The following is a 14,642-nucleotide window of genomic DNA, read 5'->3' as shown; positions in this document are numbered from 1 at the left end:
GGATCATTAGGATCCAGGAGGATGGAGCAGACATACTTTTGTCTACTACTCCTGCTAAAACCTGGACATTATGTATAAAAGAAACAAGAGGGTAAGCCTGGGTGTCTCAGTCAGTTAAGCAGCTGCCTTTGGCTCAGGTCATGATCTCAGGGCCCAGGGATGGACTCCCACATGGGGCTCCTTGCTCAGCAGAGAGCCTGCTTCCCCCTCTGCCGCGCTCTGCCTGCTCTGCCTGCCACTTCCCCTGCTTGTGTGCTCTCTCAAAAATAAATAAAATCTGACAAAAGAAACATGAAGGCTATGAAAAGTGGAGAGGACGAAGTAGACCAGCTAGAGAACTCAACACCTGAGTAGCAACACAGCAGTAAATTCCATGTTTTCTTTGTCCTTGTATACTCTGGATTGGTGGTCGTTTCCATTGTTTTCATTTGTTTCAGGTGTGTTCATAATTGCCTGTTGAAACTTTTTTTTTTTCAAATTATGGCTCCTTTACAATTCTTGTGAGATAATTGTGTCATCTGTGTCATTTTGATGTTGGCATTGGCAGTGCGAAAACATGAAATTATCAAACTCACTGGTAAATGTAGGCATAAATTGAAATTCAAAATATTCTTATATTGTAATGGTGGTACACCAGTCACTTTAACTTTAGTAAAAAACGGTTTTAAAAAAAGTAAAAAACATAGCTATAGCTATAGTAATGCATTATAGATACACAATATAAAAAGATGTGAATTGTGACATCAATAATGTAAAAAGTGAGAGAAGTAAAAGTGTAGAGTTTTTATATGCAATGGAATTTGTTATTATATATTTAAAATAGTTTGTTATTAGTATGTTTTATGTTAGCCTTATGGTAATCACAAAAAAAAATCTGTAATGGATACACAAACTCTAAAAAGACAGGAATCAAAGTATACTGATAAAAAAATCATCAAATTACAAAAGAAGACAGCAAGAGGGAAGAAAAGAACAAAGAAACTATAAAACATTCAAAAAACACTTAACAAGATAGCATTAGTTAGTCATTGCCTACGAATAATCATTTTAAACACAAATAGATAAAATTCTCCAAACAAAAGGCACAGACTGATTTAATAGATTAAAAAAAAAAAAAGATTCAACTATGTGCAACCTACAAAAGACTCACTTTAGCTTTAAGGAGACACATAACCTGAAATTGAAAGAATAGATGAAGATATCCCTTGCAGTTGGTTACCAAAAAAGATCAGGGGTGCCTAGCTTTATGTCAGATGAAATTACCTTAAGTCAAGAATTGTCTTAAGAGGGGCACTTGGCTGGCTCAGTGCAACTCTTGATCTCAGGGCTATAAGTTTAAGCTCCATGTTGGATATAGAGATTACTTAAAAAAAATAAAAGCTTTAGGGGCAACCAGGTGGCTCAGTCAGTTAAGCATCTGCCTTCCGCTCAGGTCATGATTCCAGGGTCCTAGGATTGAGCCCCACATCAGGCTTTTTGCTCAGTGGGGAGTCTGCTTCTCCCTAAACTCCCCTCCCCTCCACCACTTGTGCTCTCTTTATCTTCTCTGTCGAATGAATGAATAAAATCTTTTAAAAAAATTGTCGTAAGAGACAAAGTCATTATATAATAAGAAAGGACTCAATTTATCAAGAGGATATAACAATTATAAATATGTAGCCAGCAGTGGAGAACCCAAATATATACAGCAAACATTAACAGAAGTAAAGGGAGAATAGGTAGCAATAAACTAGTAGGAGACTTCAGTACTTCACTTTCAGCAACAGACAGATCATCCAGACAAGAACCAATAAAGAAACAGTGAATTTGAACAGTACTACAGACCAAATGGACATAACAGACACATACAGAACATTCTGTCCAAAAGCAACAGAATACACTATCTTTTCAAGCACATTTTGAACATTCTTCAGGATAGATCATATGTTACATAACAAAACAAGTCAACAAACTAATTAAGATTGAAATTATATAAGGTATCCAAACATGATAGTATGAAACTTAGAAATCCGTAACAGGAGGAAAATTCAGAACTATGTGAATGTCAACACACTCTTGCACAACCAGTAATTCAAACAAGAAATAAAAAAGGAAATTTTTTTTAAAAAAAACTTGAAACAAATGAAAATGAAACACAATATATCAAATATATGATGTGCAGCAAATGTAGTTCTAAAAGGAAAGTTTGTATTGATAAATACCTACATCGAGGAAAAAGAACAATCTCAAATAAACATCCTAACATTATAACTCAAGGAACTAGTGGAAAGAAAAGAACAAAATAAGACCAAAATTAGCAAAAGAAGGAAGTAATAAAGAGTAGAAATAAATAGAGATTAGAAATACAACAAAAAGATCAATAGAACTAAGTTATCTTCTTGTAAAGATTTAAAAAATTAACATACCTTTAGTTAGATTAAGAAAAAAGAAAGAAGACTAAATAAAATTAGAAAAGAGAGAGAAGACATTACAACTACAACCATGGAAATATGAAGGATCATGAAAGACTAATACGAACAATTACATCACAATTAATTGGCTAACCTAGAAGATAAAGTCCTAGAAATATACGACCTTGGAAGTGTGAATCATGAGGAAATAGAAAAACTGAAGAGACAATAATGAGTAAGGAGATTGAACGAGTAATTAAAAATCCCAGAACCAAGGAAAGCCCTGGATGAGATGACTTTCTGGTGAATACTACTAAACATTTAAAGAAGAATTAATTCCAGTCTTTCTCAAATTCTTCCAAAAAAGTGAAAAGGAGAGAGTACTTGCTAACTCATTTTCTGAGGCCAGCAATTCCCTAATACCAAAACCAGACAAGGACACTATAAGAAATTTATAGGCTAGTATCTCTAATGAATACAGATGCAAAAATCCTCAACAAAATACTAGCAAACCAAATTCAACAGCACATTAACATGATCATATACCATGATTGGGTGGGCTCTATCTCTGGGATGCAAGGATATTTCAACAAATGCAAATCAACAATTGTGAAGCACATTAACAGAATGAAGAATAAAAATCATATGTTATCATATGATAACATCCAGAAAAAGCATTTGACATAATTCAGCACACTTTTATTATAAAAACTCTCAACAAATAGAAGGAATGTAGCTTAACATAATAAAGATCATAGCTGACAAGTCCACAGGTACAGTCATGGTGAAAAACTGAAAGATTTTCTTTTAAGATGGGAACAAGACAAGGAAGCTCACTCTTGCTGCTGGCGTTCAACAGAGTCCTATAAGGCCTGCCCAGATAATTAGGCAAGAAAAAAATTAAAAGTCATCTAATCAGAAATGAAGAGGGGCGCCTATGTGGCTCAGGGGGGTAAAGCCTCTGCCTTTGGCTCGGGTCATGGTCCCAGGGTCCTGGGATCAAGCCCCGTATCAAGCTCCCCACCGAGCGGGAAGCCTGCTTCCCCCTTTCTCTCTCTCTGCTTGCCTCTCTGCCTACTTGTGATCTCTGTCTGTCAAATAAATAAATAAATCTTTTTTAAAAATCAGAAATGAAGAAGTAAAATTATCTCTTTTTGCAGTTGACATGATCTTACCTATGGAAAAACCTAAAAACTACACTGAAAAAACTGTTTCTATATACTAATGATGAACTATCTGAAAAAGGAATTAAGAAAACATCACAACAGCATCAAAAAGGATAAGGTACTTAGGGATAAATTTAACCACTGAGGTGAAAGATATGTATAACGAAAATGATAAAACACTAATTAAAGAAATTAAAGAAGATATAAATAAATGGAAAGATATCCCATGTTCATGGATTAGAAGAATTAATTTTGCTAGAATATCCATACTGCTCTGAGCTATTTACAAATTCAATGCAATCCCTATCAAAATTCTAATATAATTTTTCAAAGGAATAGAAAAAATCCTAAATTTCATATGGAACTAAAAACACCCTGAGTAGCCAAAATACTTCTGAGCAAGAATAACAAAGCTGTACACAGTACACTCTTCCTGACTTCCGATTATACTATAATACCATTAAAACAGTAATCAAGACAGTATGCCACTGCGATAAAAGCAGACACAGAGTAATGGAACAGAATAGAGCCCAGAGATAAACTGACATATATATGGTCAGCTAATCTTTGACAGGGGTGCCAAGATTACATAATGGAGAAAGGATTGTCTCTTCAAGTCATGGCATTGGGAAAATTGGATATCTACATGTAGAATGAAACTGAACTCTTACACCATACACAAAAATCAACTCAAAATGAATTAGAAACTTAAATGTAAGGCTTGAAACTTTAAAACTCCTAGAAGAAAACATGGGTAAAAAGTTCTTTGACATTTGTCTTGGCAATGATCTTTTGGATGTGATACTAATAACATAAGCAAAAGAAGCAAAAATAAGCAAATGGGATTACATCAAATCAAACAGCTTCTGCACAGCAAAGGAACCACAAACGAACGAAAGCACAGCTTTCATAGGAGAAAGTATTTGCAAATCATACATATCTGATAAGGATTAATATTCAAAATGTGTAAGGAATTCATACTACTTAATCACACACACACAAAAATAACCCAATTTAAAAATAAAGGACCTGAATAGACTTTTCTCCAAAGAGGACTCAGAGAAGGCCAACAGGTGCATGAAAAGTGCTCAACATCACTCATCATCAGAGACATGCAGATTAAAACTGCAATGATGTATCACCTCACGTCAGTAAGGATGACTTTAATAAAAATTAAATAACAAGTATTGATGAGGATGAGAAGTGGGAATCCTTGTACATTGTTGTACAAATGTGAAATGGTGCAGCCCCAATAGAAAATGGTATGGAATTTCCACAAAAAATTAAAAACAATACTGCCATATTACCCCACAATCTCCCTTCAGGTGTGTATCCAAAGGAATTGAAATCAGAATCGGATGTCTATCCAAAGGAACTGAAATCAGAATCAGAGATACCTGCACTCCCTTGCTCATTACAACATTATTTGCAATAGCTAGGATATAGGGAACAATCCGAGTGTCCAATGGATGAATGGATTGAAAAAAATGTGACATGTACATACAACAGAAAATTAGTCTGCCATTTACAACATGAATGGACCTGGAGGTCATTATACCAACTAAAATAAGCCAGACTAATATGGTTTGATGCTGCTTTTATGTGGAATCTAAAATAGCCTCATAAAAGCAGAGAGTAGAATGGTGGATGCTGAAGGCTGGTGGGTAGGGGAAATGGAGAGGTGAAAGGTTAAAAGGTACAAAGTTTCAGTTAGGCAAGATCAATCCTGCAGATCTACTATACAAAGCACAGTGCCTATAGCCAATACTGTTATGTACACTTAACATTTTCTTACATTAAATGTTCCTACCACTGAAAAATAAACATATACTAAATGTGGCAGGAGGAGTTTGGGAGGTGATGTGTATATTTATGGCCCTGTTAGTGGTGATGGTTTCACAGATGTATACTTACTTATCCCAAATGGCTTGTGTTGTTTACTTGAAATATGTATAGCTTTTTATGTGTCAGCCATACCTCAATAAGTTGCTCTAAGCAATGAAGAACCAAATAAAAATTATAGAACTTAAAATATAATAAATTGGATTATTATTATTATATTTTGCATCAGAATAGACCTTTAAAAATTAAAAATTCATGAGCATTAAATTTGGGTTAGGCATGATACCAGGAGCTCGCTTGATTTGACTCATTTGGTTTTCACAAAAATCCCTGTAAGAAAGGTGTCGTCACCATTTTATAGATGAAGAAGTGAAAAAGAAAAAGAGATTGAATAGCTTGCCCAAGGTTGTGACGCTGGAAACTTTAATCCAGTTTCCTCTGATTCTTAAACCTGTGCTTCTCGGCACTCAACTAAACCGATTACAGTGCTCCATGGGTGTAGTAATTCTCTTTCAACTTCCTAACTGCCCATTTTAGCAAGTTCATAATATCTAGCCTGACTTCAGAGGCTGCATTACCCCCGCAGAAATGTGTTTTTAGAACAAAATGTATTTTAACCAACCTTTTGAACTCTGAGTTCTGTAGCTGTCAATTTCTTTTAACTCTACTTATGAAACTTTTGTTTTAAATATTTATACTTTTTGCTTACTATGTGCATTCAATTTGCTAATACTTTTAATGACAATTAAGTGATGGTATCATCTATTTTCTGGGCAAAAAACTAGTCAGAATCAGAGAAAATTTACCCCTAAGTTATCCTGGGCAAATTCATTTTATTTTACTGTATTGTATTGTATTACATTGTATTGTATTGTATTGTATTGTATTGTATTGTAGTGGGGCAACTTCATTTTAAAACCACCTGAATTTGAAGAAAATTAGCTTTAAGACCTTAGAATCTCATAGCTATACCAGTTGATTTTTGCCTCTCTCTGTGTTGGAGAACAATATAATAGAAATTGTGTTACCTCCTCAGTTGATATTAGACAATGTTGTTTCTTTCTCCCTGGTCTATATTCTAACATGTATCATTTGTACTTGTTCCTTTTTTTTTCTGGCCTTGAGAAATTACTTAGTTGATTTGGTCAGCGGTAGTGATGAATATCCTGAGTATTTGTGCCTGCCTTTCATCCTCATTGAAACAAAATCATCAACAATTTAAGTCATTAGCTTTTAAAAGTTTCTGTAGAGACTATTAGACATATTCCATAATTTCAACAAATGCATTTCATCATTTATCATGCTTTTCAGTGCCATTTGGCCAAAATATCAGTATTTTCTTAAGAATAAAAGATGTTTGGGGCACCTGAGATCACAAGTAGGGAGAGAGGCAGGCAGAGAGAGAGGGGGAAGCAGGCTCCCTGCCTAGCTGAGAGACCGATGCGGGGCTCGATCCCAGGACCCTGAGATCATGACCTGAGCTGAAGGCAGCAGCTTAACCCACTGAGCCACCCAGGTGCCTCAGGAATAGCTTATTTTCATAAAGTCAAATAACAGTGAGAACAAACCATACTGAGTGGACTGGGAAACAGTGAGGGGCGGGGCGGGGAGGTGTTGCTCTTTCTACTTGACCCGCGTGTGATGAGAGGCACCTGTCCCAGGATGGCTCTTGTCGCCTCAGGGCCCAAGGCTGAATCGCAAGACAGGAAGCATTTATTTTTCTAGCTCCTTCCCATTTCCTCGCTGACCCCCCTTTCTCTGCGCCTCCTTTGAGGCCTCTCATAGGATCTGACGGTGGCGGCCATTGAGAGCCTCCCCGCTGCCTGTTGTTTTGGGGAGGCAGACCCCTTAGACCATCTCTTCCATGAATGCTTCCAAATAGGAGGTCTCCACCCAGTCCCACAAGTAATTCTTTGTCTTTTGAAGATAGATGAAGAGACTTAGAATTTAGTCTCCCTGCTCAGATATGATTTATCCATGTCATCTTTTCTAGGTCATGGTAGGAAATTGAGAATATAGTTGGCTTATAAGATAATTGAGACTAAAATCTAAAACACAGTAGGCCTCGTCAAGGGGTAGGTTAGTTGCATTAGAGAACTGTCTCTAATTTTGCCTAGCTGAGGGCTTATACCTAGAGAAGGGCTTCTCCTGGGAGCTATTGTCTGTTTCTGGCAACTTCACTTTTCAGGATTGGAGAAAGATTGTCAGTGATTTGACACTCTTCCTGAAATACTGCTGACCTCTGTGTTGTTGGTGTTTATTTATGTCTGGGCGTACAGCACTGAAGGGGCTATTTCATTTTTGCTATTTTGCTGAAATTTGTCATGCTTCCCAACATTTTCATGTCATGCCACAGAGAGAAAATGATAATCAGTACTTGGGAATGAGAAGGAATTTAGAGCTTAGAGGAGGCTGCTCAAGGCTGGAAGGACTGACCTGGGACTCTGGCCCCTCCTGGCTGCCCTGAGGGTGCAGTGGGACACTGGTTGGGAAGCTACCAATATGTAAGTCGAGACAACTCAGTTATAACCTTAGGGCCCAAATTGGCCACCGCCTAGGATCTTGTGGAGCATGGCCCATTATTTTCAGCAGAACAGGGTAGTCAGAGAAGCAAGAACCAAATCTGCAGCTTGGGTATGAGAAGATGAACACACGGTTGATACAAGATGATGATCTAGTAGAACAAGCAGAACCGGAGTTGGTGATTAGCAGTCATCATCTAGACTCAGAATTGGGGCCAGATGCGAGAATCCATGATGCAGGTAGGGACCCCAGTTAGAGAGCGAAGCTCAGTAATAGAGAATAACTCAGGATGAGGAGCACGTAAAGGACTGGCCAGGTGATATCTGCCAAGTGCAGCCCCACTTCTGGGTTGGGGTTGAGATGCAGAAATCCTGTCCTGGGAAGGAATCGAGAAGAAAATGGGAACATAGGGCTTCTGTCCCAGTAGGGCCCCCAAATTCTAGCTGTGGCAGCAGACAAGGCATTTAAGAGCAAGGACAGAGGCATGTGCCTCTTTAGGAGATCTGGAGCCCACGAGACTGCCTAGACTCATGAACAGAGCATGAGCACAGCTGTCAGCACTGGACACTGCTTCCGGTGGGAACCTTTGAACCCTACAATGAACAACAGGGTTTAGCAAATTATCTTTGGCCTCGGATCAGTATTGGTCCTGGGAATGTCGGGAAACTCACCAACCTGTGCACAAAAGGAAGGAAAATTCAAAGGCTAAGGGACCTCCTGGGCAGGACACACAAAGCAGCGATTCAGCCTCAGCTGCCAGGTTCTGCTGAGTCTAGCCCTCCACCATTGCAGCTGGAAGGCAGTCAGGAATGCTCCTCTTAATAGGAGTACAGGACGTTTTCCTAAAGAAAAAAACATGTATACTGATAAAATTTAATTTACTTTTCTGTTTATTCTCAGATATTAATATTATGCTTAAATAATCTGAAAAGCAAAACTAGTTATTTTATTTTATTTTATTTTTAAAGATTTTATTTATTTATTTGTTAGAAGGAGAGAGAGAACAAGTAGAGGGAGCGGCAGGCAGAGGGAGAAGCAGGCTTCCCGCTGAGCAGGGAGCCAGATGCAGGGCTCGACCCCAGGACCCTGGATCATGACCTGAACCAAAGGCAGACGCTCAACTGACTAAGCCACCCAGGTGTCCTAAAACTAGTATTTTTTAATTGTCATCATTTTTATGTTTCTATTTATGAAGAAGACTGTTAGGACCATGGTTTTAGATCTGTTAGAAGATCCTTTTAAAAACTTGTCTGCAACTATCTGGTACTTTTTGCTTTGCTTAGTGTTTACCCTCTGTTCATATGCCTTGGTGCTATTGGTGAGCTTGTAGCTCTTCTTTACCAACTATTTGGTCAAACCATATGAAATTCAGATGTCTGGGCGTACAAGCATTTGTCTTTTAGAAACTACACTTTCGGGGTGCCTGGGTGCTTAGTGGGTTAAAGCCTCTGCCTTCGTCTCAGGTCATGATCCCAGAGTCTGGGATCGAGCCTCACATCAGGCTCTCTGCTCAGTGGGGAGCCTGCTTCCCTCTCTCTCTCTACCTGCCTCTCTGCCTACTTGTGATCTCTGTCTGTCAAATAAATAAATAAAACCTTAAAAAAAAAAAAGAAACTACACTTTTATATGGGTCAACTGACTAGTTTCTGCTCTCTCTTCTTCCTTTTCCTGCACATAGCAAACACCCCCTTCACTAAGGAAGGCCAGGAAAATAGTCCGCTCGGTCAAAGAAGTCGCGTCTTCCACACAATACTGCTGCTCAGGGCTTCCCCCTCCGCCCGCAGTTTCTACACCTGCTATCATGGTCCTAATGAGCTCAAATTTGAATGTACTACTTTCCCATCAGTCAGAAGCTGACATTTTGCCTTGACCGACAGAGCGTTAGGCTATAGAAATTTCAGCTTATGTCAACAGTTTTCTAATGAGACTTTATCTTCAGACTCTCCTTTCCTCCTCAATATTTAGCTAAACCACAATAAGTTTTAAAAAGCTTTGCCATGGGTCTTGAAACATGGGTCTGGAAACAAGTCCCACATTGGACTTCCTGTTCAGTGGGAGTCTGCTTCTCCCTCTCCCTCTGCTGATCCCCCTGCTCCTGCTCTCTCGCACTCTCCCTCTCAATTAAATAAATACAATCTTTCAAAAAAAGAAATACTTTTTTAAAAAAATAAAAGTTTTTATCACACACACCCAGGACAATCAACTCAGTGGGTTTTTAACTGTAGACACACGCACAAGCACATGAGTAAGGTTCTGCATTTGCAGAAAGGCAGGCCAAAGCCAGGGATCCCGTATCATTCACACAACTGTGTTCTCTCCAAAGAGCACAAGTAAGCATGGTGTCGCAGTATGGAAATGGGTTCATGGCACAATAGCAGGTTGGAAAGGGTGCAGACTGCTCTAGCTGAGATGTTAACATCCCCTCTTCTTTTGTACTTCCGTGTCCCATCACCATCATCTTTCCAGTTCTTCACCATAGCAGGCCACACCTGGTTTTGCCATTTAATATGTTCTTTTGCACTTCACACTTCATTCCGATCCATGTAGCCTGGAGGTGGGGTGTCACCGGGCCTGCCTGGTGGAATCAGGATGTGTGGCACCCTGACGACACTCCCGGTGTTCCATTCCTCACCTCTGGAGACACAGAGGGGCTGGAATGGAATTAGGAAGCAACAGGCAAGGGACAAAATGATTAGAGGGACTGACTGATGAGTGAAGTTTGAGGGAACCCACATTTCTTTTCACTGAAGCAAGTCCCGAACAGGAGCGTCTGTGACTGCTGTCTACACTGCTGGACGAATAAGGCTGGGGGACAGAGCATCAGTGCCGTGCAGCACGAATCAGGTTGGGGGATGATGCGAAATTAAGAAAATTCATTACCTTAATTAAAAGTCTCAATTTGAGAATATGTATTAGATGGATAGCAGAGCTTCTGAATCATAGTATCTTAATGAAAACTTATTTGTGCTTGAAATAAACACTTCCTAGTTTCTCTTAGGATAGCCTCATGCTTTCAACTTTTATCTGCAGAGAGTTCTTTCTAGAATTTCCCTTAGATCTTGTATGCTGCAGCTTCAACAGTTACTGCCTCTGTGCTGTTATTGGAAACAGTTCTTTATCACATCTTAGCTTCTCACACAGGACTGTAGTGGCTGCAGGCATACTCTAGCCATTAGTCACAGCGAACAGGGTGCTGTTCTCCCCTGTAAACACCTGCCTCGGCTTCTCTTTGCACAAGAATTATACCACACTTCTTTCCTGTTTCTTCTTTCGGTGATGTGAAAAACCTCACATGGTGCTAATTATTAAGTGATCTATTTTGAGGCTTCACAAGAAAGTGCCAAGCAACTTTGGGAAGGTGGCTTATCCTGTGTGTGACTGTTTTCTTACCCGCACAATAACTTTATTAATATTATCTGAGTATTTAGTAATAAATGTAGAAATAATTTATGTTAAATCTTGATTTTTAGTGGTCATCTAGTACACACTCAGTAGTGATAGCTTTTTTGGTTTTATTATTATAAATTATATTTATAAATATATGTTAACTACTTCACTGGGTTTCTCTAAAATTCTTATGATGTAGCAGATGCTCAGCTAATGGATTATTGAATCAGTAACTGAATAAACCAATAAATCAGCACCAAGTATTACAGATTACTGAACATGCATATAGAGAGGACTCTCTTGTGTGTAGCAAAGGCTGCTTATCCTCTCTACTGCCCGCTCAGATTCACTCTGTCTTGTTGGGCAGGCTGATTTCATCCAAAAGATCAATTCTAGATATAGGTTAATACTAAAGACCTTCTGGGGTTAGATTGTATATGGGCTGTCCTTGGAAAACTCCATCTGCTTGAAAATAAAGGAAGGGGGCACTTGGGTGGCTCAGTGGATAAAGCCTCCACCCTTGGCTCAGGTCATGATCTCGGGTCCTGGGATCAAGCCCCGCATTGGGCTCTCTGCTCAGTGGGGAGCCTGCTCTCCACCACCACCTCCGCCTGCTGCTCTGCCTACTTGTGATCTCTCTATCTCTGTCAGATAAATAAAATCTTAAAAAAATAAAATAAAATAAAGGATGAACTGCATTGGTCCCTGATTTTATCATGCCATTAAAATTTAAAAAAAGAAAATGTTCATGCATCCAAAAAGAATTTATTATGCATCATATGTCAGCAAATATACAGTAAATTGGAAGCAAATTCCTCAAAAAGACCAGACTGCCTAGATACCGATGCATTTGACTCTCTGCTTCCCTAGATGGAGAGGATGATAACACTATGATAATAATAACAACTACTGTGTTGGGGTGTGTGTGTGTGTGCGTGCGCGAGATTTGTCATGGTCCCAGCACCCCTTGGAACTGAATCTGATTTTCCCATGTAACTGGAGAGAAACAGAAGCTTGAGAATGAAATACTTTCCCCTGGGGTTGCCTGCAGCTGACCATCACCCCTGGGCTTTCCCTGAGAGTGGTTCCCTCACTCCTCTAAGAAACAGCAGAGGTTTGGGGCTTCTTTGGGGACAGGGATGCAGGCACAGAAATCCGATGGAGACTACCAGTCTGTAGAAAGAATCAGATCATGTGTCCCAGTAGCTCATTGCCAGTTAGGCTCCAAACATCCAAGATGGAGGATTCAGTCTTTGCTCTGGTCTCTGCCTTTCATCTCAGGTGTTCCTTCACATTCAAACACAACACTTTCTAGCAGGTTTCAGGAGGATTAAGCAGAAATACAGATACAGTATTTCTAGATACATGAACGTTGAGAAAGAAAAGCATACTATTTTCTGATAATGGTGAATATTTTTCATGGCCCATAGTATCTGGTGATGTAGGTAATCAAATCAGGGCATACATATCAGAAGATACAAACTTTGAATCAAGTGTTTACATAACATTTCCATTGCTCTCCCAGAAGCACATTATTACATTATTCTTAGATGTTTAGGTTTCCAAAATAGTAAAAACTGGATGTCTATAGCAGGTGACTATACCTTTCATTCTCTGGAACCAGTGTCTGTGATCTGGAACTTGAGAGTTCTTTGAAGGGCAGTATTAAAGGAAGCTTATTAGGGTGTCCTCAGTGGAAGAAGAAGGCCTTTCTCCAGTTCTTAAAATTTGGATGTCAGTCTGTCTCTGTGGTGGTGGATTCCCGGTCAACTGCTGTAAACTGACAACTGTACGCTCGTTTTTATACAAACCAGTGCTTTTGGCTGCCCGTATTCAGACATGAACCTGAAAAAGGAGGCAACTCTTCATGATCGTCTGAGAGAACAAACACAGGCAAATTTGGAACCCGACTCTTCACATTCGAAACCGAAGAACATCTGTGGCTTGAACTTCAATGGAAAACATGAAATGGTGAACAGTCAGCCCAGGTAAGGAACTTTTGAAAATGTAAACCAGAAAGTGAACCATGTAGAAGAGTAAAAGAACAACATTTTTAATAATAATACTAGTTCCTTGTGTTTCTTTGAAATGCTTGTTCACTGGCTCATGGGATTCATCTAAGGTTTAGTCTTCATTTAAAAAAATACTTTTTATGTCTTTGTTTTCAAAAGTTTAGATTCACGTCTTTCTAGATGTACATGTTACACATGAGCAATAAGAAAGCGCATCTCATCTATAAAATTCCCTAAGATTCGCTTTTGCCTTGAAAACATCTTTGTTCTGTGGGATGGTTTCAGAGATGGACTCTTTAGGACGTGGAGTACAGTGTCCGCTCCATCCTACCAGGATTTCCTGTCCTGCCTGATATCTGCCTTGTCCTTGTTAATCCAGGTGCCCCTCTGATTTGATTTCTTCTAACTCGGAACAGTTTCCCTGTTGATTCATTGGTAACACGTGATCCTTTGGTTCTTAAATGTGAACTTACCGCTTGAAGCAACAATTTCCAGTTTTCATTTACATGTTACTGTTTTCTAGGGAGCTGCAAATGCAACCTTATTTTTTATATGTTTTAACCTATGGCAGGAATTATAAACATAGAAAAATCTGACACTCAGGAAATAGTGGGAGACCAGACACTGGCTGGTCAGAGAAGCGAGAAGCGGGTGTTATAAAGACCATGCTGCAGGCGGAGGCACTCCTGTTCAAGCCCTTCAGAGACTGCAGACTCCCTGAGCTCTGAAGGAACGGTTACCTGAGGGGGGCTGCTGTTTCTTCCCAACCTCCAGAGCCTTGCCCTTTTCACTCAGCCCTAGGTGGAAGGAAGAAGCAGGCGCCTCTCATCATGTGGGAGTCTGAGCTTCCACTGAAACAACTTTCTGCCCCATTATGCCTTCAGTCCCAGCGAGGCTGCTGCTTCCCTCTCAGCCTGTTCATTGGGAGAGTTTGGTGCGAAGTGTGGGTTTTGTTTGTTTTGTTTTTTCAAGCAAATGTTGGTATAGCGTATTTGGGTGGCATTTCCTTCTTTTGAGTAGTTGATTTTGCTTCTGCACACCTCTGTGCAGATTACCTCTCCTTTACTGCACCATCTATTTCCTATAGATACGCATGCCTATTTTCGTAGCTGTGTCGTGCATTTTTTATTATTTGTTAGACGCCCACTTCTCTTGTTGAAACTTCATAGGGTCTAGCTGTTCTTTACTGCCTCTTTCCCACCCACACTGTTTACAACTGTAAGTAGTTGAGAGCTCCAGCATCCTTTCCGTGTCCTAGTTGAGGGAGAACTTTTTCCTTTTTAAAAAACTGTTTTCCAAGGAATGGTGTTTATTTATCCCAG

At 39.4% G+C, this 14,642-nt stretch overlaps 1 protein-coding gene across 1 annotated transcript in view; it reads left to right on the top strand.

Moving 5' to 3' along the window:
• The window catches only part of L3MBTL4 (L3MBTL histone methyl-lysine binding protein 4), a 403,808-nt gene that overhangs the window by 274,735 nt on the left and 114,431 nt on the right, over positions 1–14,642 (top strand). Inside the window, exon 14 of the mRNA XM_082699053.1 lies at positions 13,123–13,296. Within this exon, the coding sequence (XP_082555179.1) occupies positions 13,123–13,296 (174 nt within the window). The remainder of the gene's footprint in view (positions 1–13,122; positions 13,297–14,642) is intronic.

This window comes from Mustela nivalis, assembly GCF_964662115.1.
Source record: "Mustela nivalis genome assembly, chromosome: 14".
NCBI classification, from domain to species: Eukaryota; Metazoa; Chordata; class Mammalia; order Carnivora; family Mustelidae; genus Mustela; species Mustela nivalis.
This window is presented reverse-complemented; position numbering and strand designations above follow the sequence as displayed.